This window comes from Zonotrichia leucophrys, chromosome 10 (assembly GCF_028769735.1).
Source record: "Zonotrichia leucophrys gambelii isolate GWCS_2022_RI chromosome 10, RI_Zleu_2.0, whole genome shotgun sequence".
NCBI lineage: Eukaryota > Metazoa > Chordata > Aves > Passeriformes > Passerellidae > Zonotrichia > Zonotrichia leucophrys.
In genome coordinates this window covers 9,869,541-9,894,925 of record NC_088180.1, presented here as the reverse complement: position 1 = coordinate 9,894,925, position 25,385 = coordinate 9,869,541, and the positions used below count along the sequence as shown (strand labels likewise).

General features: G+C 39.5%; 1 protein-coding gene across 7 annotated transcripts in view; it reads left to right on the top strand.

Annotated features, from left to right (window-relative positions):
• The window catches only part of FBN1 (fibrillin 1), a 141,496-nt gene that overhangs the window by 48,835 nt on the left and 67,276 nt on the right, over nt 1-25,385 (top strand). For all 7 annotated transcript variants that reach the window (XR_010441528.1, XR_010441527.1, XM_064721767.1 and 4 more), the window contains 9 exons: nt 141-338; nt 3,584-3,709; nt 8,090-8,215; nt 11,947-12,105; nt 14,978-15,136; nt 16,499-16,639; nt 17,408-17,527; nt 20,893-21,018; nt 23,141-23,263. Coding sequence is in view for 5 of the 7 variants with exons in the window: in XM_064721767.1 (XP_064577837.1) it covers nt 141-338; nt 3,584-3,709; nt 8,090-8,215; nt 11,947-12,105; nt 14,978-15,136; nt 16,499-16,639; nt 17,408-17,527; nt 20,893-21,018; nt 23,141-23,263 (1,278 nt within the window). In the remaining 2 variants the exon portion in view is untranslated. The remainder of the gene's footprint in view (nt 1-140; nt 339-3,583; nt 3,710-8,089; nt 8,216-11,946; nt 12,106-14,977; nt 15,137-16,498; nt 16,640-17,407; nt 17,528-20,892; nt 21,019-23,140; nt 23,264-25,385) is intronic.

Below are 25,385 nucleotides of genomic sequence, written 5' to 3'. Positions count from 1 at the left end.
CACTTCAAACATAAATTGTTGGGTTGGTGGGCAGTTTGTGTGAAAAAGAAGTGCCTAAATGTGCTGTTGTGTTGCTTTATTAGGAGTTCTGTTGTGTATTTCTGTTGCGAAGCTGATCAGGTTTCCTGTTTTTGGCACAGATTACAGGACTGGCCCTTGCTTCACTTTGGTAACCAACCAGATGTGCCAGGGCCAGCTCAGTGGAATTGTCTGCACAAAAACCCTGTGCTGTGCAACTGTTGGGAGAGCCTGGGGCCACCCCTGTGAGATGTGTCCTGCCCAGCCGCACCCCTGCCGCCGAGGCTTCATTCCAAACATCCGAACCGGGGCCTGTCAAGGTGAGTTACCAGCACAGCTTCCCCAAAAGCTGCTGAAATTGTTACTGGATTAATCTTAATTGAGTTACACTGCTGTGAATAACCTGTCCTAAGCCATTCTCAGCTATATGTGTGAAGAATGGAAAAACACTGTCAGATGCATTACTTCATGATTCAGTGAGTGCCTGATGTTCAAGTGAGTACATTAGTAACTCAGGTCATGTGAGAGCAGCCAGCATCTTAATGAATTTCTCACTGCCAGCAGTGCTTTCCCTTGGTTCTGTAATGGTGTTTTTCTGAGTGTACCACACGATCATTCTGTGGAGGAATTTGTTCTTTCAGAGAGCACTCAGGACATTCAAACATGAATCTGTGGCAATAATGCCCCAGTTACCTGGTGTGAGATTTTTTAGCTAAAAGTTGTGTAATTTGGATTAATCTTGGATGTCTTATCTCTTGAGCTCCACTGCTTTGACCTGGAAAAAAGTGCCTGTCGTGCCATTTGTAATGCCTTATTATATATTTTATACAATTTTGGAAATGCATTTGCATTTGTTTCAAATCATAAAATCCACCCAGATGTTGCTTACTTCTTTCAGAGCATGCCTTACTGTAGAAAGTCCTTACACTGCTTTTGGCTTTTATTCTAATACTTCCAGCTGTATAAATTCTTTTATTGTCTGGATGTCTGACAGGAAACAGGAGAAAGTTAACAGGGGCAACTATGTATTAAACTGATGTGGATTATACATTCCCAGCACCATATCTTTGGGGCCAGTTTATTTCAATCTGTCTAACATTTTCTAATAAGTTACAATATTTTTGAAAATAGGGAAGATAAAGATTCTAAATCTATGAGTAATTTTATATAATCATGAAATTCCTATGAAGGGACTTCAAGGCATTCCATTGCGTTAAAGATGTAGATACCCTCTGTCACATGCCAAGTCATGGCTGGTGCCTGCAGACAGACATGATGAACTTCAAGATAAGCAACATGGTTGTGTGCACTGCATGAAGTGCCCATATTTTGACCTCAGTGATTCTATTCCCCCTCTCACTGTAAAGGTCAGGACTAAATTGTGCAGGAATTTGTGAAGTGAGATTGTGGACACTTTTGAAAGCTTATGTACATAAATATGTGGCCCACACCCCTGAAGTTATGCCACACCTAGTTATATCCCTCTTGTTTGTGTCATGGGAAAGCTGCACTGAACTCTCCAATGGGTTTGTGCAGTTTGGAATAAGAATACTTCTGCTTGCTGCACATTTCTTAGCAAGCAGCTACGTTGATGTTGATCTGTATGTGGTGCCAACACAGTTTTGGCCCAATATGTTTGACTTGCATTTTCCAGTTTTCCCTTCTTAAGTATTGCGTTTGTAATTTCAACACATCTTTTATGGAATCACATATTAGCTTTATTTTTCATGCATTTGTATTAAATCCTTTTGAAATCAGATAACATCCATTTAGATTGAAGGCATTTCAGGGATTTCACATCCATATTCAATCTAAATAAAGAAAAACAGGTTAAATAAAATCCAGGTTCTCTGAAGAGAAAAAGAAATCATTATTATTGTGTGGGGAAGTAAAAAAAAAAGTAAAGAAATAGTGAGGGTAGGCAAGGTTATTTTCAAAAGATTTCAAATAGAATATCACTGCCCAAATTTTGACTTTGGCTGAAAGTTAAATTAATATCACAGCCGAGATTGTTAAAGATACAAAGAAGAAAAATAAAACCGAAAGGTGGGATTTTGAAACAGACATCATGACTCAGAGGCGTTACTTCTGTTTCTTTAGTTTTTGAGGTTTTTTAATTCAGTGCAGTGCCATGAAGTCTGGCCGATTGCTGTTGCTAAAGCACAGCCCATTGCTGCAGCTCGAGTCCCAGCAGCTGTGAGGCTGCTGAGGCTGTGCTGGCTCTGTGACCTCCAGGCACAGCAGTTTCCCCAGGGACAGCTCTGCTGCTGCCCCTGGCCTGGATCCCTTCAGCCAGGGATCTTTGCAGAACACTCTGCCATGTGGTGCAGATATGCTCCTTGGCGTTCCCGAGACTTCCTACTTGTGGCTCCCAGGAAAATTGCCTCTCAGCCTTTTCTACAGACATAATATTTTGCTTTTCAGACTTCAAGACACGTTACAGAAATGTCTCTGGGATTTATAAAGAGATATTTGAAGGCATCATCTCCTTCAGCTCGTGTCCCTGCATTGAAACCTATGTCAGTGTGAAGCCCAAGAACTCAAGCAATCAGTTTTTAGCAGCAGCAGCTGGTTCTTCTGAGGAGATGAGAGAATCTGAGAGTGGAGTGCTCTGTGGTCCAGAAGGAATTCCTGAGCAGCAGAGACAGGGCAGCCCCTGGGGACTGTGAGCCAGACTTCCCCCGTGTCCTATTGCAATGCCACTCCTCTGCCTCCTTTAGCCTTGTTTCTGTAGCTGTTATTAAGCCATAGCAACACTTCTGCAGCTAAGTGACGACACACATGTTGTTGTGCTAAAATAATTGTGAGGCCACAAACTGGGGCCTCTTGAAAATGTTTGTCTTGAGCTTACTACCTAGCCTGTGATACCATCTTTGTTGTTTCATTTTCCTCCGTGAAAAAATGAAAAGCAAAGAAAGAAAAATAATAGGGAAAAACCCCTCAAATTTATGTATGTCTAAGCAGGTCCTTAATAATTCTTTTTGAAACATTAATTATGGCTATGAAACTTTTTGAGTCAAATTCTAACCACAGTCTAATGTCATTGATGCTGACCTTGCTGAAGTGTCAAGTTAATAATTTCCATCAGAAATGCCTCTGCAGTTGCTGTGCCTCTCCATGAGGCCCCTTCCATGCACAGTGCAACTGCTCCTCTATGCTGGTGGCCTCAGCCCTGGATGGAATTGCCAAGATTTTCAAGGGGGCAAGTGATTTTGGGTGACCAGCTTTAGACACTTCAAAGAAACTTGAGCTCTGGCAGGCTGTGTTTTCTGCACACCATTCCCCAGATGTTTTGGAAAAACAAAGCAATAGCAGTTAGATATTTAATGTCTGTAACAATAATAACCATGTGATTTCTTGCAGAAAATATTTAGAGTACTGTACTTAATCATATTTTGCATAGAGTAATTACAAAATTAGTGTCTGTCTTCCCAAGCAAGTATCATAATATTATGATGGGTGAAGAACGGATTTAGGCATATTTCATTTCTGTGTAGACAAATTATTATGGCTGTTCTTGAGAAATGAAATAAAAGTGGGTGTTTTTTCCTTTTTTATATCACAGATGTGGATGAATGCCAAGCCATCCCTGGGATCTGTCAAGGGGGAAATTGCATTAATACTGTTGGATCTTTTGAGTGCAAATGCCCAGCTGGACACAAGTTTAATGAAGTAACACAAAAATGTGATGGTAAGAACTTCTAGAACTTTCTTCTGAAAGGGGAGTATCTTCTTTTGGAGGACCAACTTTGTTTAACAGTTTGTAACAAACTTACTGTCTTTTCTGCCTTGAGCCTGCAGGTAGCATTATTCACAACAAATACAAATAGAGGTGCTTTCTCTCAGAGCAGAGAATGTTAAATATTGGCCCTGCAACCTTTATAGCCTTTTTATTCATGTAGCATTTCAGACTTGAAGGTACATCTACCATTAAACATGAAAATACTTTCTAACTGACATGTTGCTTTAGAAATGCTTGAGGCACATGTTTCTTTGTGGATCTTTTGACCAAAAAGTGCATATGACTGGAAGATTCAACACATTCCTACCTACTCAGGTGAATCTATTTAACATAAGTGAGGGTTTGACACTGCTGTGTGAAGGCTGCTGGATTGTGCTCTAAACTCAGCCTTACAGTTGCATATGTTCCAGAAGGACAAACATTTTATCTTCACTTACTAGTCATCCTAACTTGGGGGTACAGCAGGTGCTAGATATTAGTGTGGAAATTTGCAGTGTGTGATTATGGAATCGTGCTATTTTTTTTTACTGTGATTTGATGGGATTTTTTTTTCCTTTCTAAGATAATAAGCATAGATGTCACCTTTGCTTTAAGAGAATTTTGAGTAGATAAAGAACATAGTACTAAAATGTGTCAGTTACACATTATCGATTTGTATTTACAGTGAAGTCCAGATAATGTTTAAACTTCTGCAACTGATTCTACTTTCAGTCATTAGACTACAATTAACTTGAGTAGACAAGTTTCATAAGTGGCTAGTGATTTTGGAATGCCAACTTTCAGTACAATAAAATTATTTGTGAGAAGAAGGTGTGCATCACCATCCTTTCTTTAAGAAGCACTCAAAACTTTTTAGTCATTTTAGAAGAATTATTAATTACTCTTTCAAAAGAAAAAGAGCTATTTTAGGCAAAACTTTATAATTTATTTGCAGGTTAGGGAGAGCAATTTCAGAAGAGCTTGTACACAGCATGGTTTACATATTGCCTGCCAATAATTTTGGCAGAATGTAACCCACATTTAGAATCGAGCAACATTGCAAGTGTTTCCTTCTGTGGATGAAGTACCAAGAATGTGGTGAATAGGAGAGACTGAACAAGTGCCTTGTTAAGTATTAGTACATGAAAAGCTGAGAACTGTAGGCTGCATCTCATAAACATTTTGATGGTATTTTTCAATTGCTGCATCATTTTAAAAACAAACCCCAACCAACAACCAAGTAACACAAAACCCCAAATAGCAACGACCCTAAGAGCCTGCACTTGCTAACATTAAAGGAAGGCAACTCAAGAACCTGGTGTAGGTTGCTGTGTTCCCAAATCCTGCCACAAATTTCCTCCCCTTTTGTGAAATCCCCTTGCAGTGATCACCTGGCTGCAAAGATCAGATGGATTTTTCCTTCTTCAAATTCATATCTATTGATTTTTTGAATCTCTGCAGAGAGTTACTTTCAGTACATCTTCATATTGTATGTACCAAGCAATTTAAGTTAAAACTATGTAGTATTAATACAATTCAAATAATTAAAAGCACCACCTTTATACCAGTGGCATGAAATAAGATAGAAACACAACATTTAAAAGCATGATCATACAACAACAGCCCATCTGTCCTGTTCTTTCTAGATTATCTTTTGAATTTTATAAGTCAATATAAGACACGTTTTTTGGTTCACAGTAATTAGCTATATTTTATTCTGATACATAATGAATAACATCTGATTGTTTGCTTGGTTTAGCTTAGTATTTAGCAAGTAGGACTTCTAGCAGTTGTAACATATCCTTGGTCACTGATTTAGTTCAACTGGGAGCTACCTGCTGAATTACATTACTGTTTTTTTAGGGGGTCTCCATTAAAGTAAGATCATAATAGCAATTGTCAAGGACAGGTAGAGAATCAACACGATAGAAAAGGGGAGGGGTTGACCAAAGTTCTCTTTGTTAGCATTGCTGGTGGAAATCTGTATTTTAACTGCTACATTATTTCACTGTTTGATATTTCTTTTCGATTTGCACTGCTGCTGAGGTAAATTCTACTTTTTGTGGTGACCGGGGGAGTAATTTTTCCTAGAGTCACATTTAAGTCTGCAAGTACATCAATTATACTTACCTTTGTAAAACTCACATACTTAGCAACAACAATGTTGCTTATATGGATGTCAACACTAATATAAATAGTGAAATACTGTTTGGGTTAGGCTCAACCCTAAAATCAAGAGCAATGATTTTGCTTTTAAAAAGGTCAGACTCTATATAAACAGTGGCAACATTGACTTTAAGATAAACATTGGTGAATTTGAGTCAGAAAATGCTTGAATCTGATCCATTTACGATTGCATTTTTCTCTGTTAATTAAGGGCTTTATTCAGACCAAAATTCAATTTCCACATTTTTTGTCACTGAGACTTGTGGGACTCCTGTGGTGTATAATCTTGGAGCAGAAGCCAGAAGTCTCTTAGCTGTGCTCCCAGGGCACTTGGACTTGAGTCTTTGGCAACATCCTCGAAGTAGCAGTGAAAAAAAGGTCACACCCCTCTCACACACCCAAGTGAGGAATGTGACCCACATCAGGACAACCAGCAAGATGCTGGGGAGGAATGTGTGCACAGGGGACCCAGAGCCCTGCTTCTCTTAGGATGGCTGAGTCTGCAAACTTGGGTTATCCGTGTGCCATCCCAGTCCCTCCACTTCTTTCCTGCAAAGGCAGGAGGCCACAGAAATATTGCAGCATCCCATGCTTTACCTAGGAGACCAGGAGTTGTTAGTTTTTGTATTACTGTCTTCACAGAAGAAGTAGAGCTGAGATCCTTTCTACTTGCTAAGATGCTCATTAATGGTCCTGTGGGACTTTGGGTGTTCCCCCATCTGTTGGGGCCAAATTCCAATTTATGCGTTACATTAAACTCTTCCAGTCCTTTTTAATGACTACAGTATTATTCACTCCTTGCCTTGGTCTGTTGGGTGGTGTTGAAGTATTTCTTCTCAGAAATTTTTGTGGTTGGTGAAATCATTATTACAGTCATGTGTCTGTTTTCGTAGCTCTCTGGAGGAGAGGTTGGGTAGAGACCTCTGATGCCATTATTTCTAGCTGGATGCTCCCTGTCAGGAGAGCAGCTGGGTGATTGTAGATGGCTGTGACAAGCAGATGTCATTGATCAGTCTAGAGAATAACCTCCTTTTCTGCTCTGTTTGCCTGATTCCTCTTGTAGGTACCATGGAAAAGAGTGAGCTGTTTTTAGGCTCAGCAGAACTCCAGGTTCCTAGGAGATGAGGGCAGTGCTAATTAGATACAGCTGCATTGTTAGGACAGTCACTGGAAACCAAGGGGAAAGTAACTACACATCCAGGCAGGCTACTGCTGGTAATTAGGGAACACTTGGGGCTGACATAGGTCGTTATTCACATAGCTGCAGCTTATATAAACTAGCTGTGGAAGAAAGCCTTCAAGTTCCCTCTGTGCAGCTATGATGAGTTGTAAGAATTTGTTAGGTTTTTTTCTCTGCAGATTTGAAATTTTTTTTACATTGGATCTATGATGATGATGATTTAGTATATGGATTGACATTTGTTAGTGGGGACAATCATGATATGGAAACTTCATTTTAAAATCACTGCCAAAATGTAGGGAGAATTATGGACGCTGCCTGGCTTCTGCAGTAGATATTTTGGTTACACTCTAGAAACCTGTTGAAACTTCTGAACATTGATTTAGTGGAGAAGACAGAGAAGACAATTTTTGTTGCCTGCAGTCATCTTGGTCAGAGCTGTAATCCTGTCAGATTGCATTAACTGAACAATACCTAGCTGCTCAGTGCTTTTGTGTGGGGTATTTCCAAGAGAAACCCGAGTGCAGGAAGGACAGGCAGTCCAGTGGGTGGTTCATGTCTGTCAGTCTGTCCTGAAGCCGTGCCTCAGGGTGTACCAGGAGAGGCTGTGCTGCTGGAGAGAATGGTTCCGCTCCTGATCACTGTGGTCATTACACAGCTGCTCCCAATGCAGTTTTCTTCATTCTAGTATGCAGAATTCAGACTGGATGAGTTACAGTTTTGTTAGAATTAGTAAATTTCTGAAGTTTTAAGATGTTCATCCATCCATATTAAGCAGTAAAACTTTTGCAGTTTACAGATACTGTATTTTAAATTTGCAGATGCATTTTTTTCAATATTCTGTTTAATTTCTGTTTATAAAATACCTAATGAAACATACTATTTCAAAACTACTGATTATGCCCTGAATTTGATTATTGCTACTAATTATAAAATTATAAAACCTTTTCTTGTGCCAAAACTAATTTAGCTAACCTGCCTCTGCATCTCTTTTTGTCTTAAAGATATTGATGAATGTAGCACCATTCCTGGAATTTGTGATGGAGGAGAATGTTCAAACACGGTTAGCAGTTACTTCTGCAAGTGTCCTCCAGGGTTTTATACAGCTCCTGATGGCTTGAAATGCATAGGTGAGTAGAATCCTGTGAACAATAGAACAGTAGGTGTTATAACAATTCATTAATATCAAGAATGGGCAACAATGTGTCAGAAACATATTTCAGCTTGGGGACTTGAAATCCTTCTTTTATGTAGAAGTACATCACATGCCTGTATATGTATTCTGAAATGAGTTTTCCATGTGCAGGATAGTTGTTTTTTTGGTCTTCTTTGAGACCTCTTTTATTTTTCTACTGCGGCTTTTCTGTTATGTCATATTTGTTGCCTTAGAACTTGTTTAAAGGTCTCCTTGGTATTGTTGCTCTCATGCTTGTCTTTAATTTAGTCTGCTTTATATTCAGCGCTCATTTAGAAAAGCCAATTTGCATTCCAACTGTTATAACCCTGTTGCAGGCCTTTGTTATTAAAGGAAGTAATGTGATAAACTGAGTATTGGATATTTTAATGTGCTTTTATGACATTGATGATTTGGCAGAGTTGTTCTCTCTGGCTTTCACTGTGGTAGAGCAGAACCCATCTTCCAGAGGCTGGACTGGGAACCAGAGAGCTTTGTGAATGAAATGATTGCCACTGCAGTGCCAAAGCCCTGAAAGAACAGTGTTAGCAGTTCATTCTTCTGGGAAGCATTAACTGCCTGCTCTGAGGCAGGTGGAGTAGTTAATTAATTGGATTTTTTCTCATTTTTGTGCAGTAATTTATTTTTTTCAGTGCCAGTGCTGAATTTTGAGCACAAATCAAATGACAGGTTTATTTCCTCAGTTTTAGTATATTTATTTAATGGTTCTTACACTGTGCCAGCACTAGGAACCAATACAACATCCTGTTTAGTACCTTTGGTAGGAAATAATTTTGGAAGGAATCCCAAAGTTCAGAGATCAGTACCAAATAATACTAACTTTCCCAAGAGATCTGCAAGTACTTTGGGTTACAATTAATTTTGCATGGTGCCATTCAATTTCTTCAGGCTGTAAGAAATAAACTGCCTTTCTTCCATCATCAAGAATGGCTTTCCTGTAGATTTCATCCACACTGTACACTTAAAATGCCAATGGGAGTTGCTTTTATTGCTTCAGATTAATAGCTTCTAAATTGCTATGGATCATTAAATCATTGATTGCTGCCTGTACTTAGTATTTTTGAGCAAGATTTACCTTTCCATAACAAAAATTTTCTAGAGATGCACAACTTGCATTTGCTTTTTACTTTTTGTAGTCACCACTCTGTCAGAGCTGCCCAACATCCAGACCCATGTCATATTCTTGCAGTTTCTCAGCATTTTTACCCCCTGTGTTTGTAGACTGAAATAATTCAGCTAAAGAATTGGGATTTTAAATGGTGACAAGGTTTGATAAATAATATGTCAGACTATGAGCCATCATTGAAATTTTGGGTTTGTGTTCAAGGCAAAATGTGCTAAATGGGAAGCACTATCAATTGTTTGCAGATATTTTGGATTCTTGTGTAATTTGCAGACACATTCTTGCCATATTCACAGGGACAGAGCCCAGATCTGTGTTAGTGCTGGGCAAAACATGTAATCTTGATTTAATTACAACATGCCTGTCTTAAGTGAAAAGTGTTAGCTGGACGTGTCTGTTCTGTTAGAGAGGAGGAAATGCTTCTGAGAAATGTATCCCTTAGGGGACTCCAGCTCAGCAGCACTGGGGCCAGATATCCAAAGGATGCACCAGGAGCTCCATTATTACAAATCTTAAAAATAAGAATAGACAAAGCAAAGATATCTCCTAGAGCTGCAGAGCAGAAACAAGAGCAGGGCATCTCATCCCAAGTGCATGAAAAGTGCAGTGAAGAAAGTTGCTAGCCCATGCTTCCAACTGGCATAAATTTGTTTGGTCTGTGTTACTTTTTGATGGCCTCTTTTTACATTTTTTATTTTTGAGAGACACATTTTTATTGAAATTTATTCTTGTGGTGATTTTTTGCCTTTTCAGAAGACTGTAATTTTTCGTAAAAACAATAAATACTGACAACTGAAACAGATAAAGGTAATTTCCTGCTGTTCTTGTCCTGGTTTGTGTGTTTTTACCATTTGAAACAGAAGAGGAAGGGGGAAAAATTAAGAATGATGCCTTCTGATTAGAATATGGAAAGATTTGGTGTTTTTCTCATAAACTTGCTGAGTTTTTTCTGAAAATGTTGTGGCTTTTGGACACACTCTTATAATTGTAGGTAGATAAAGGTGTTTGCTGTGTGCTTATCTTTCTGTGCCATATTGTGTACTTGCAAGATCCCATGTAACTTCCTTTTCCACTTTCCATTACTGCTTTTTAATGTTTCAAAACTTGGTACTGACCAAAATGGAGAAGGGTGAATTACGAAAGATGATGATCAGGTCTGTTAGATTAAATCCTTCTTCCCATCCACCCCACCATCGCTCCAAACCACTGAATATCTCTCCAGGAGTAGTGGAGAACAGTTTTAACTCCAAGGAGTTGTATTTGATTTTTAAGAGGGTAGATGAAGAAGTAAATATGTGTGGCAGTTTAGCTGGGCACCAAGAGAAAACAGAGAACCAGTAGTAAAACTGAAACCTGATTTTTTGTTCTCTCTTTCAGGTTTCCATCACATGATAGTATGACTGATCTAAATAAAGTTGGAAATAAAGGCCAACAAACTCTTTTAGCTGTATTGTCAGTAATATCCATGTTTAGGGTTCCGGCTAATAAAAGACAGAACTATCACAGATTCTCACAACATATCACTATATATGTCAGTTTCCTCAAAATAGTAAGAAACTCCTCTGCTTTTTTTTTACATCCACTTGTGTAGCTAGTGAATTCTGGAAAGCACTGGTACTAGACAGATAATCCACCAAGCCCTGGGTAATTGAAGTACTGTTTTTTAGGGAATGATGTCTCCTGTTGTAAGACTAGATCTGCAACTTTTTCCACTACATCTTGACTGCAACTCTTTGTATATTTTAGAAACAAACTTGGTCTGGTTTATCATGCAGTGTCAAATCACATTACTGCTAATATTGAATTTGACATGATATGACATACTGTGAAACAGTTCCTCAAAGCTTCAGATGGTATCACAGGATTATTTTTTATTATTTTTTTAATCCCATCCACATTTTCTCTAAGCTGAGCTATCTCTAACAACATTGCACAGAGCTGAGTGTATAAAATCTGGGTACAGGACATTCTTTGTACAGCACATGCTTACCCTTTCAGACAGGAAGCCAACAGATCTCCATAAACAGTGTGATTGCACCAGTTAAAACTGTGTTGCACTTTCTTGCCTTCAAGCCTATATCTTGTCAAATCACTACATACTTCAGCTGGGGAAGCCATGACTAATGAAAAATGAACTAATGCTTTGTGAATTGCAATGCTGTGAATTTATTGCTGTGCGTCAGTGCTTTCAAATCAAGACTTAATTGATCTGCTCCGATCTTTAATAAGGATGACACTGCAGTTTTTCTTTAGGGTCATAGAAGCATTTGTTGTTGCATACTGAATGTATGTTTTCACTGCATTTTTGTATCCTTTAATGCATTGCAGCTCCATATTTCACTGCTGCTTTCTCACAGGTTATGCTTGAGTCCAAAGCAGCCCAAATATTGTCTAATTTTTCTATTTTTCTGATTCTTGTGCTGTTGCAAGGGCTATGCCACTGATAATACAAATCCCTCCAGAACAATGGCACCTTTCCCTTTTGTGGAAGCCCCGTTTCTCGTTGAACCGATGCTCACCCATCCATTCCCCTCTCTCTGCAGACGTGCGCCCTGGGTTCTGCTACTCCACGCTGAGCAACGGGCGCTGTGGCGGGCAGCTGCCGCAGCCCCTGTCCAGGATGCAGTGCTGCTGTGACAGCGGCCGCTGCTGGTCACCCGCCCCCGCCGCCGCCCCGGAGATGTGCCCCATCCGATCCACCGGTAGGAACCCCCTGAGCTCCGCTCAGCCTGCCTCGGCACTGAATTATCAGTCGTTTCCTTTTGGTTGGGTTTTTAGCTGTAATGTTTTCATTGAAGAGCTACGGGGAGTGGTTGAGGCTTAAGCGCACCTTGGCAGATTGTTCAGTCCAACTCCCCTGCTCCTGCAAAGCCTCCTATGTGGAAGAGTGCTCAGGATCCCCAGGAGGGCAAGCAGACAGAAAGAATTATTTGTTGCTTGTTTTTTAGTCAAGTTATTCTGACCTTACCTGCTTCAGATTTGTTTTCAAAAGCCTCTTCAAGATCAAGTTACTTCCTCTAGACCCTTTTAATATGTCCCTAATCCCTCTGCATTTTCATTCTCTTTGGGAAACAGGGATTTCCTTCCTCATGACAAGGTTTCTGTGATACCATATATTTCCTGAAATTTGACACAGAAGATGATTTCTCTCTGCTACCAAAATTCTTTATTGTCTCCTTGGGTATTGAGATCCTCAGATAATGTATCACTTGAATTGAGAGAAGATGGTGAGGGAGAAGAATGTTAAACTAAGTATGAGGGACTGGACGGAAGCTGATTTTGAGATTGTTTAGGACTAGAGACCTAATAAAATCCTTTAGAAGAGGAGAATACAAGAAATTTAAGAATTTATAGGAGGAGGTTAAGGGAGGTGCAGAGTTTATGAAGGAATGGGATTGTAACACTATAGCAGTGTAACTGAAGAAATTGTCAGAGTTCATATATGGGAGTTTTTATTATTCTTATTTTTAATCCTTTGAGTGAAACTGCATAATACTGGAGCAGAAATCTGCAATCAGAACTGTTGGAAGACTTTCTGTCACTCTTATTAATAATATTTAAACACGTTAAAAGTTCAAAACTGGCTAGAACAATGCTAAAACATAGTGCACTCTATTGACAACCCTCTGAAATAGGAAGACAACGAGAAATCTTTCAGTCTTAACACAGTTCTTGCTTTCTTCAAATGCTTTCTAATTGTTCATATCTAACTGGTGAGTAAACTGGGTGGAAAAGTAAGGTAATTTGGCCACAGCTGCAGACTGAGACGTCATGGAGAAGGAGCTAGAACCCAGGACTTCCTGACTCATAAATCCATGCAAAGTCTTCCAGATCATGGTTACATGCCACTTCGTTTTTGGTTTTGCTTCCGACCTGAGACATACATTAAGACTATAAATTACTCTTTTTAAAAGTGCTTTGAAATTCTTTGAAAAGCTTTACATGCATTTAAGGTATTGCTGTCATTATGTAATTAAGGTCAAATATTCCTTACATAGTATATCCTGAGAAGGCAAGACAAGGATATTAGAGCTGTCAGTGGCCCAAAGCATCTTTAACTCTGAAATGGAAATTTACTGCAATATAAAGGGGAGCACTAGGTGCATAATGTAACTGAGTAGTTGCATTTTAAATGTGGACATCAGACCCAGTTGCTGCTGCAAAGTGGTAACTATAAAATTGCTAGGAATTACACATGGAAATTGAAGTTGCAATAAAAAAGGCTAGCACTGTAATTTTTTATAATATGGTGGTAATTGTTTATGTGGAATAACAGGGTTTACCATTGACACTATTTAAAGACTAAAAGGAACAACAGAGTGAAATGCAGTGACACATGAAGCAAACTGATCACCCAACAGCATGAAATAAATGCAAACATCATAATCAGGAAAAGCAGAACTTTAGGTCAAGTTTGTTGAACAAATCCTCTGTGATTCAAGAAGAGTTTCTGATGTGTTTGACAGGTGGAAACAGATATGATGAAAGTGTTGAAGGCTGAAATACCCAGTTTACTTCTCCCAACATTTACTTTATTTTTCTGTTCTTGTTTTTCATATTGTTTCAAGAATTCATTAATTTCTAGATTTTTTTCCCCTTATATAATTCTTCTTCCCTGTTGTTCCATAGACTTTAAATTTTGAAGTTCAAAGATATTGACTGCACAAATAACTGCTTGTGTGCGCACAAATTGTTAACATTAATTAGGTCAGCTGGAATGTGGTCTTTAATTGTGATACTCTGTGTGCATATTTTGGATTGGAAGTTCCAAACCCACACTTCCTGAAGACAAAAGAGTCATGGGCAAGAGGAAAAGTGGGGCAGTAGGGCAGATGCCACTAATAGAGATAAACAATAGGAGAATGCAACACATACACCATAGACTGCTCTTCCAGCAAAATAGATCATTTGTCATAGATCATTCCCATCACCTGGAAAAGGATGAATTTATGTGAATCTGACTTGGTTTCTCTTTGGCTACACTGCTTAGACTACACCTTATTTGGTTTCTGCTTTTATTGGCAAACTTAATTTTCCCAGGGAAATAGTGTTAGTGTATTCATTCTCTAATTGGTTTTGCCTCATTGCTTATATTTGTATTTCTTTGTTTTAGGAGGTTAACTTTTAAGAAACCCGTTTGAAACTGGGCTTTTTTCCCTGTTCAGTATTTTTCTAACTCTGTGGCAAGCTTTCTGTTAAATTAACTTGAGATCAAATCCAGAAGTCCTTCTCTAGGTAAACTTCACACTGAGTTCACCAAAGATTTTTGCTTGAAAGAAGACTAAGTAGATTAGGATCAGGTCCCTGCCTCACTGTTCAATTTCATGTCCAGAATATCAGTTCTGTTACCTTTTTACTGGCAGTCTTCTGACAAGTAGTGTTGAGATTCTGTGGATTAATGACTCAATTCAGAGAGCAAAGCTTGTTGCTATGAAGAAAACATATAGGCTCACATTTTCCAGATTATTTAAGGTTTGTTATTGCTAATCTGAAACACTGCAAAAAGGGGGAGTGTTGGATTAAATGGAACAGGCTGCAAGAGTCTAAAACAGCATTGATATTTTCTTGTTTCAGACGAGTACCGTAAATTGTGCTCAGTGTCTGCTATGCTGCCAGCAAGACCTGACCTTCCTCCAGCCCGTCCTGATGTCATCCCCCCACCACGCTTTCCTGACGTTTACCCTCCTCCCCATCCAGAGATCATCTATCCATCCCGGGCTCCACCAGTGCATCGTAAGAGAGACAGAAACAACCTCTCTGAAACAACCTCTCCTTGCACCATGTGCATTTAGCTTCTTTCAAAACATGCATTCCCCAGGAGCAGTGTGCTCCCTTCAGCTGTTGGTGTCTTTTACTTACTTTATGTGGACAGGGAGGCTCTGGATGTCCTTTCAATCAGAGCCTGCCTACCATGTGCCTTGTGGCAAGATAACTATCTCATTAGTAGTGTTTTCCCTGATAACATAGGCTTCAAAAATTCCATTCTCACTGTCTGTACTGTGGCTCATGTATCATAATAGTTACATTACTGTTATTTTAAGGCTGTTGTGAGTTCTGCTGCATGTCAGCACTGCATAATATGAATAGCTTTTTTACTAGGTTGTGACAGATATTTACATTAAAGAGCTTGTCTGAGAGAAAGCAACTTCTTTCAGGTTGTTTTCCTCACTTGCACTTGGCCAGGTATGAAATGTACTGATCAAAACTCTGCTGTACTCTGCTGGTCACTGAGACTGACCCAGTGCACAGAAAGAACTATTTTAGTGATACACACGGACACATGGATGGGTTAGTTTTCCCTAAAGTAAGGAGCAAGCCAGAGCAGACTACCAATATAGAGCAACATTCCAATATAATGTAGTCCTTTTTTGTCTTTGCTCAGAGAATTTACTACATGCCCATGTGGTCTGGAGTAGGCATGTGCCCCCTGAAATCATTTGGCATAACCACATACTCTTTTGCAAGTAAACAAGCTGGTTTTGCCCACACTCCGTGCAGATGCAAGCAGTCTCTGCTTGCACTGGCACCAGCTGAAACTATTTAGTCTTGGTTCAGCACCAAGCTGAGCTAATCAGCCTAAGAGGCAAAGTATTTTAGCTTAGGCTGACACTGCACTGACGTAGTTGCACAGCTTCTGGTCAGCTGCTAGCAGGGACAGAGCCAGCTCATGCCTGCCTGCCAAAGACAGTATAGGCATATTCCCAGGGTTATCCCTGCCCTCCTCACTGCTATCTGGGAAAGAGAAATTAATGAACCAGTCTGCCTGCTCTTTGCTACTCCAGGCTTTTAGTAGAGTACCTGCAGTGCCACACATCCACTTTAGCTCTAGGTATGAGCAGACATAGTCCTCTTTGATAGGACAAAAGATGAAAACACCACCAGACTTGCCTTAATGAAAATTTCTGTGGTTAGCTGTTTTCAAAGAAATCTCTAAGAGTCCCAAGTGCCATTTTCTCTCTCCCATTTCACTATGTAATTCACATTACAATGGAAGCTAAATGTTGATTTTTAATGGAAAATCCTGCACAAGTTGTAGATTATCAGAAGCTATTATGATGAACTATTAAAATATTTTCCCAACTGTTGTTATTTCAGCGATCTTGCCGGTGAACTTAACTGACTATTGCCAAACATTCCGACATCTCTGCCGAAATGGGCGTTGTATTCCCACTCCTGGGAGCTACCGCTGCGAGTGCAACAAAGGATTCCAACTGCATGGTAGAGAGGAATGCCTTGGTATGTGGTTTTCTGCTGTAAATCACAGAGGGGAATTTCATTTTAGAGAAAAAAAACATTCTTCTCCACACAATGTAATAACTGAGCTCTTAAATAGAAGAGCCCCGCCTCCAAAAAAACCCCCAATAAAGAGACCTTGGCAAACGAATTGATTTCAGTGGCAAACTTATTTTTACAACAATTTTGCCTTTAAAACAGTATTTAACAAATCTTGTAACAAAATTACACAGAAGCAAGGATTTCTTATTTTACTGACCCATTACTATAATGTGTTTATTAGTTATTGAAAATGGTTTCTTTAAAATGCTACTAGCTTTTTGAGTATGCAATGACCTATTGTTAAAAAAATCATAAATTTGACTTAGTAGGATTTACAAGTCCTTTTTAACTTCATGAATAGTATCTTGTTGGGCTCTTGAGACCTTTAGGCTTGGAACTCAGCAAGAGCTCAACAACAGAAGCACAGATTAACTGTATCTTATAGGCAAGATTTTGGTTCTGTCAAAATCTTCAGTGAAGCTGAGAATGTAGAGATGTAAGATTAAGGCCTCAGTCTCTCACACGTGCAATATTTTACTAAAAATTCATTTTTCCCAGATCCTATTTATCTTAAAACATGGGGTCTTTTTTTGGGATCTCAGTGATGTCCCCTTTTCTTAGGGATTGAAAGGCACTATTTCTCCAAGTACAAAATAATAAAATGCCCCTGCAGGCAAAAATAACTGGCAGACAGTGTGATAATAAAATTGTATTGTCTGTGTTCCACAGATATTGATGAATGTGAAAGGAATCCATGTGTTGGTGGAGACTGTGTGAACACACAAGGATCCTACATCTGCCAGTGTCGTGTTGGGTATCAGAGCACGGCCACCAGAACGGAGTGCAGAGGTAATGTGCATACAGCCACATCTGCTATTGTATCAGGAGGGAAAATAGTTTGCAAGCAAAATTTAACAGATGGGTCAAATATGGGAGTTTTAAAAAAAATGAAATTCAGGTATGGTGGTAAAAATGACTGACTTGCTGGAGCTTGCTGTTCACTGACTGGGTTATGAGAAGAGGCATATTGCCTTGTGTTAGAAGGATCTTGGCACTGTTTATGGCTTTGAAATAGAATAGACATATTTTCTTGGTTTTTGGGATTTTTTTTTGTTTTTTTTTAACATTAGACATTATTTTCTTTTGCTGCTCGAAGATCTCAAGGACAATTAAGCATCCCTTCACTTGAGAAACACTTTATGTATGAAAGACCAAGGAAGTTAGGGAGAAAGATAAAACTTCCACTGAGTAAATATAAGGTTACTGTTATCTCTGCTTACTGCCAGAGAAACAACTAAACATAACTAACAGCAATGAAAGCTTAGATATGGAAAAGTAGTGGGAATGTTTAGATGGGGAAGCCTCAGAATCCTCATTATAGTTATTCTGAAGATCTGACTCGACTGTAGTTCTGATGGTCCTCATCCTGTCTTCCTATGGGAGTGGGACCACATAACTCCTCAGCGGTCAGCCGACCCTCTGTCAGGGTTTTGTGACTCCCAAATCGGGGTAGGCATTCAACTGTAAAGGTAGATAGATGTGGTCCTTTATAATTAAGGCATGATGAGAGATTTCTGGCAGAAGAATAAATGATTGCTTTGATATTCCATAAGAAATGAAGCATCTAAATGAAACAGGATGTTTGAATGCCCAGAGTCACAGCTTGTCTTCATATTTTGCTTTCTGCACTGGATGCAGAGCAGGCCCTCAGTCTGAAGCGGAAAGTTTTGAAAAAGCCAGAAGAAAGTTACCTGTGTTAGTGTGCATTTCTTTCCTTCTTTTTGGGAATCAGAAAGGTGTTTGTGGTAGAGAAGCTTGCTCTCTGGTCCAGGAAGACATGCAGAGCCAGCAGCACTGCTGCCTGTTGCTGGGGAGTGTTTGACCTAATTGCTGCCAAGCAGCCGTGTTGCGGAAGCATCTTCATAGCTCAGCTGACTGGTGGTGAGGGAGTGCTGAAGGGGAGTCTCAGCTGTGATGAATTTACTCATGAGTCATTTTTGTCACACACTTTTAATTTGACTGATTCATTACACAAACACATGGTTGTCAGAAGCCCAGTAGCTTAATGGCATTTAAGTGTGGTCACTTAGCAGTTCCTTTGCAGTCTATGGGAGCCGTGCCTGCTTGACAGCCAGAGCAGAAAGTGCTGCGATGTGCAGAATCTTGTTTTTCTAAAGGAATTTTTAGGACCAGTGTAGGGAAAAGAAAAAGGCTGGTGGGGTGCATTTGGCAAAGTGTACATATAGCACTGGTGCCTGCCAAATCAGAATTTGCTGTAGAATTACTTTGCATGACTACTTTGGATGTAGAGATTTTATTTTTTGCATGCACAAATGTGTCTGTGCTGATGTGCTTTTGGAAATGTGTTCCTTATGAAGTCTCTCAAGCTCTTGAAAAACGAAGTCTCCATAATGACCACATGTTTATCTGTTCCTTGCTCTGAGGTTCCAGGGGAGGATTTTTTCTGCATGATGACTCTGATTGGTGACTAAACATTGCAGTCTTTATTACAAGCTACTGATTCATCCCTTCTTAGGATCCCTTATAATTCTAATATGAGCTTGGCTGAATTAATATCTTAATTGGAGACATAGGGGAATAAAGTCACATTGTGATTAATAATCTGAAAAAAATGCTTCTCAATTGCAGAAGAGAGGATATGAAATGGACCTCAAAAAAAGGTGAAATTTTATTATGATAATCTATCAATGTGTGATTTAACAGCTAAGTCTTTGCTATAATCTGCTCAACATTTCTGATGAGTGGAGGTCAGGTCTTACAGAGAGATAACAGCAATTTTGGGTATATCATTGAGAAGGATACTTTGTTTTGCAAGTTTCTCAGAGGAGAAAAGAAATGGTGATGTTATATTGGACTAGTGGTGGGACTCTGATCAGCTGTGTGTAAGTAAAGAACAGTGAGGTTCGGTATTAATTTTCAACACATTTAAATGGCATCAGATGCATAAAAATACAAAAACAAATGAGCTCTAAAAATTAAAAGGCCTTGAGATTCCTCAGCATTTCTGCCTGTCCTAAAGAAGAAAGCTGGTGGAGTAGCTGAAGCCAGACACGGGTGCAATCAAGGGCTGGAAAAGTGGGGTGAAAAGGGACTGAGCAGAGAGGAAACCCACATTTATGCACTGCTACCTGATGATGCTTGTTTATTGAATGAGGTTTATCTAGCCTGTACGCTTTTGGTGGAGGGCTGCAAGCTGCTGCTGCGGTGAGTGGTCACTGAGCAGCTCGTGCCTCTGCTGGCATGGTTACTTGCTTGCAATACAGTGATTCTCAGGGATTTCTTAGACTCTTCACAGAACTACCATGCTGCTAAGAAGGCAAATATAGATTCACAATTTTATCGGCATCAGCTCCCCTGGCCTAAGTGTCCAGAGAGCAGGGGCATTTGGGAGCACACGCTGTGCTCCACTTCTTCCTGAAGTGCAGCAGTGCATTTCCACAGAGAGGGCTCGGGAGGGGCACCCCCAGGGTATTTGGGAAGTGTGGGTGCAAAATAGACAGGTCTGCATGGGCTGGTTGTGAGCTCTGTGAGCTGAGTCTCCTGTGTGCAGGAATCTCTGGGAGATGGTCCAGGCCCTGATGGAGAATACTGAGCAATCTGAAATGTCTAGACAGTCTGTCTCAGCATCTCCTCTCCTCTGCTTTGGAGGAGAGGGCGAGCTGCCAGCCTCGTGTGATATCACTCTTCAGGTCCTCCAAAACACTGGCCAAGCACCTCCCGCAGAGAGAGGGGAAAGAGGATCTGATGTTTCAAATACAAAGTAAGCAGGAGAAATTCTTCTGAGGTGGGAAAGTCTTGAACTTTCCTGTTATCTTACAAACCAGCAGCAAAAGACAAGCTTTCCCACATATTTCCTTAAGTAGTTAGGTACTGTTAAATTAAATTAAAATTAAGTAAAAACATTTTAATGATGAGCAAAAATTTTAAAAACCCGCCAAAATTGTGATTCTTGTTTGAGAAAGCTGCAGGGTGGTATGCACAGAAATTCTTTCACAGCAACTTGAAATTTCAAGCTGACAAACATTTTCCACCCCCATAATGTACAGTGATGGAAATCAAAATAAATCATTTTTCAGCTAATACAATTTCCATGGAGGTTTAAAGACCTACGGGAAGGGAAAATGGGAAAAATTCCTCTTGAGTATAAAAAAGAATCTCCCAAAATGTTATTTTTCTTTCTGGTTGGCTTTCAGACATCGATGAATGCTTACAGAATGGTCGTATCTGTAATAATGGACGATGCATAAACACAGATGGCAGTTTTCACTGTGTGTGTAATGCTGGCTTTCAAGTGGCAGTTGATGGGAAAAACTGTGAAGGTAAGACTCTTCTGAAGTCATTCCATATCAGTAATTACAGTTGCAAGAGGTTATTCACATCAATGAAAAAGAAAAGGACCACTGGTGGGGGGAAGGGAAGGAACAAGGAGTCAGATATCCAAATACCTTTTGCTGTATCTGGGAGGGCAAGTAAAATGTCTTTTGCAGCCAGTTCTGGAGTCTTGGCTTGGCAATCCTCAACGGGATGTCTGTCCAGCAGGAGAAATAGCACATACCACTATCACAAAATGCAGTTGCTTTGATGGGAGTGGTACATTTTAAAACACAGCACAAGTCACATGCTGCCTGATTTTACTGTGTGCTTAACAGCATGCTTTATGGGATCTTGCTGGGTGACTAGCAATGTGGTTTGTGTAGATGCAGGCTGGTCTGACCTATAAAAATTGTTTTAACAAAAATTTGTAAACATAATTGATGTGTTCCTACCTCCCAGACCTTTAGTAAAGGGGAAGAAAAGAAGAATGTTCTTTATCATGCTTCCCAAGGTCTTTGGGAGGGTTCCCAATGATCTATTCATACGTTAAAAGAATTTCAAGCACTGTTCTTAGAAACATTTTTGGCAGAATATTATCTCAGTGATTCAGCTCAAAGACTTAATGCCAAAATTCCTGGTTGGGATAGATACATGATTTTTTTTTTTTAAATCATAAATTATTTTTGTCTGACTTAGCCTGTAAGTAAAAAGAAAACACACTATGTCTAGAAGTGTAATTTCTGTCCAAGACAGCTGCAATATTAAGGAAAATAGCATGATTCTGAATATATTGTAATGTCATTATGATCCAGTGATTTTATGTGCTAGTAGTGATTCTGTTAATCCTTGGTAGAGACAGACATTTTAAGACTCTATTTTTCCTGACTCTTTTTTAGATGCAGTTTAACACCATAAGCTGCTTTTAAAATATCTTATTATGGAAGTACATTGACTAAATATATTTGGAAATTAGACTATTTGGGGAAAAAACTCTTTATTCTGATTTCTTCCTTTCCCACCAAATACCATGTGCTAATAGTAATAAAAACCAGGACATCGGCAGTCTGGTAAAACATTTTTAATTCCATTGCATGTGCTGCCAAAATGTCTGTTGCATCCAGTTATGAAACAGTTTCATCTCTGGCATTGTAATGCATTGAGTTGTATGCACACACACTAATCAGTAAAGAGCATGGCGTTGTGCCATACCTTAATGTAACTGTGTGTAGTTCTTTAGATGTAACTGGTAAATACTACTGATTTTTTTTTGGATGTAACATCCGAAACTGATTTCATCTGTGCCAGGACCAAGTAAAGACTGAGAGGATATAAAAGCTTACTCAAATCAAGAACAGAATTCTCTGTACTTGCTTTTTTTTTTTTCCTTTCCCATTTTGTGAGTAACTGTGCAGGGTTCAGAATAACAGTATCTGAGAACCTCCACCTTTTCCTATTTGAATCCTCCATGATATCCCATTTGGTCAGAGGATGAATAATGCTTTCATGAAGCTGTAATTACTAAGTACCCTTCTGTATGGCCTGTCATGCTGAATGCAGGGGCAGGTTTTATTTTAAATGGAAGTTGAGGATGGCAGTGCCCATAGAATTCATGCTTGAGCACAGTGCTGAGAATTCTCCCATACCATAAATCTTAGACTTGTCCAGTGGAGGTTATAAAAGTTTTCACTCCAAACCCAAATGTTGTCTCCTCTTCCTTCAGGTCTTCTTAGTAACATAAAATTGTATTTACATTCCAAACAGGAGGCTGCTTCTAACCTAGCTTCTATTTAGATTAAGATATCAAACCCTCTTTAATTACATCCCTTCTCACTTTTTGATGACTTTTACCAAGTGGAAGTTCTTAACCTGTCCAGTTTCTCATCCGTTTTTTGTTCTCTTTGCTTCTTTGGATTCATTCCTTTTTATGTTAATGATTCATTGTGAAAAATGGAATCATTGCTTTGACACATTCTCTAGGACAGTGCAGTCTGTCCCCTCATATGTTTCTGATTATCATTATAGCTCTGACAACTAAGAAAAAAATTAAGGTGTATCTTTTGAATATAACCACTAACAGTCCTTATGCTTTAACATTATGAGCATTATGTCTATTGTCTGCATTTTCAGATATGGACGAATGCAGCATCAGGAACATTTGCCTCAATGGGATGTGCATCAATGAAGATGGCAGTTTTAAATGCATTTGTAAACCAGGGTTCCAGTTAGCATCTGATGGACGCTATTGCACAGGTAAGCACAAGAAATTATGGGTTCCCGAAACTTGTGAGTCTTGTCTCTCTGGGTAGCTTCAAGAATAGCCTTATTTGTGATTCTTGGGAACAGGAGGTATGGGGCAGAGTTCTCAGCAGGTGTGCTTTTTTAATCAGCTGGAATTTTGTCATACTGCAAGACAGTCCTGAGTCTTCTCCACATTGTTGAGCAACTGCCCCAACCAGCCAGTGGGAAATATTCTTTGAACAAGAACTGCATGATCTGACCTAGTTAAACTCTGGGGTTTTTTTGCCTGTGGTGTCTTCTGCAGATTGGTTCCAGTGTATCTTACATTTTGTGTTTGGTCTTTGAAAGTATTCTGCCTTTGGCCACCCAAACATCCTGGCTTGTTGCCATTTTTGGGCTTTTCTCCTATTCCTGTCTGGGTGCTCCTAGACAATACAACATCTCTGAGGAGTGCCCAGCACTTGGTGTGACCAAGATGCAGACATGAGCACCACAGCAAGATTGTCTTTTCCATTTGCTGCATGGATGCAAATGAACTATTGTGCATTACCACACAAGTGTCTCCTTAGCTTCACAGCTGCTGGCTGTGTTGGCTGCAGCCTTCACACACTTCGAGCAATGGCATTTATTTCAATTCTTACCTGATTTCCATGTGGGATGTGTGTGGTTTGCCAAAGCTTGTTTTCCAGCTGGTCTATGTGTGGGATGTCAGTGAGATTTCAGTGCCCATCAGGCCATGGCACATCAGCCAGTTGTGTTCCCAGAGATCTCTGGCTGCTCTCTGTGTCATTAAGAAGGATTTGACTCATGGATGGAAGCTCAGCCAAGCCCAAATGCTTCTCTTGATTTTTGCCTTGAGTATCTTCTGGTGGTTTTTAATTTTTTTTTAAATTACATCTGTCTGTGCCCTGAAATACCACCCAAGAAGATGGTAACTCTACCTGACTACTTAAAACACAATGATGTTCTGCCTCTGCTATGTGCCTCCTGACTAAGAGTGTGGATACAGTCAAAATGGGTTTCTGGCCCTAGAGAAGTGTTACTTCTCTGCATCAAAGGAGGAATATTTGACAATTATCCAGAATTGTAGAGAACTCAACTGATTCCTACAGAAACTTGGAACAAATCTTATAGTAAAAAGAAGGATTTCTCCCACTGCTTTTTGCACTTGTGCTAAGCCTTGTTATTTATGAATGAGCATGAAAACATTTATTACATGGTAAAGTTGTTATTGGTGAAAATCATACCAGATTTTGAAACCTGGACACCCAAATTACACTTTTTACCTTCTTCATATTTATGTTGTTTCTTCCATTCACCCAAACTATCATGAAACAATTCCCAGGTCTTCAGCAGTTAATATTATTAGTGATTCTGAATATGTTGTTTGTATCATAATGTTAATACATAGAGTTTTGTAAAGGGATTTAGCTGTAAAATAATTATTAGATGTTACGTATATGCATTCCTTTGGTTGTTCGTAGGTTGTTCCTGTTACCATTGAATATTTAGCTACCTGTCTGCAAGAAATGCATAATTTTAAGAAAATTTCCCAACTGATATAGATAGAAGTTTGCTTGAAAGATATTTTAGGGAAACCCTTCCTGTCAAGGCCTAGGCTCTGGCCAAGCCCTGGTCCTGGCTGGTTGGAAAGCATGCCAACAGACCCAGGTGTTTCTGCACTAAAAATGTTATAAAGTCACTTTGACTTGCTGATATGGTCTTATAAAAGCTGGACCCCCTTTTCAAGGTAAACTTGGAAAGCTTTCCTGGGAAAGGTCCTTCAGGTTATCACTGTGAAGTGGGGCTCCCCAGTGATTGCAGACCTTGGGTGATGGTAAAGTATTTAGGCAGTTGATGATGTATTACCTTGCTTATTTGTGCTTGGTGTGTGCCTGTTGTTTTATTAGATGCATTGTTTTACTGTTCATAGTCAGAGAAGTGCATGTTATCAAAAAATAAAAAAGGGGAATATGGCTCCTCAAGAACATTTAGATAATGCAATATTTACACTAAATTTTATGGGTGCAGATCATCAGTTTTGATCCCTGGCAGAGTGATGCTGCTCTGAAGATCTGTGTGCGTGGAACCAATTTCCAAAAGTTTTATTTAGGGATCCAGAATTGGGTGTGCA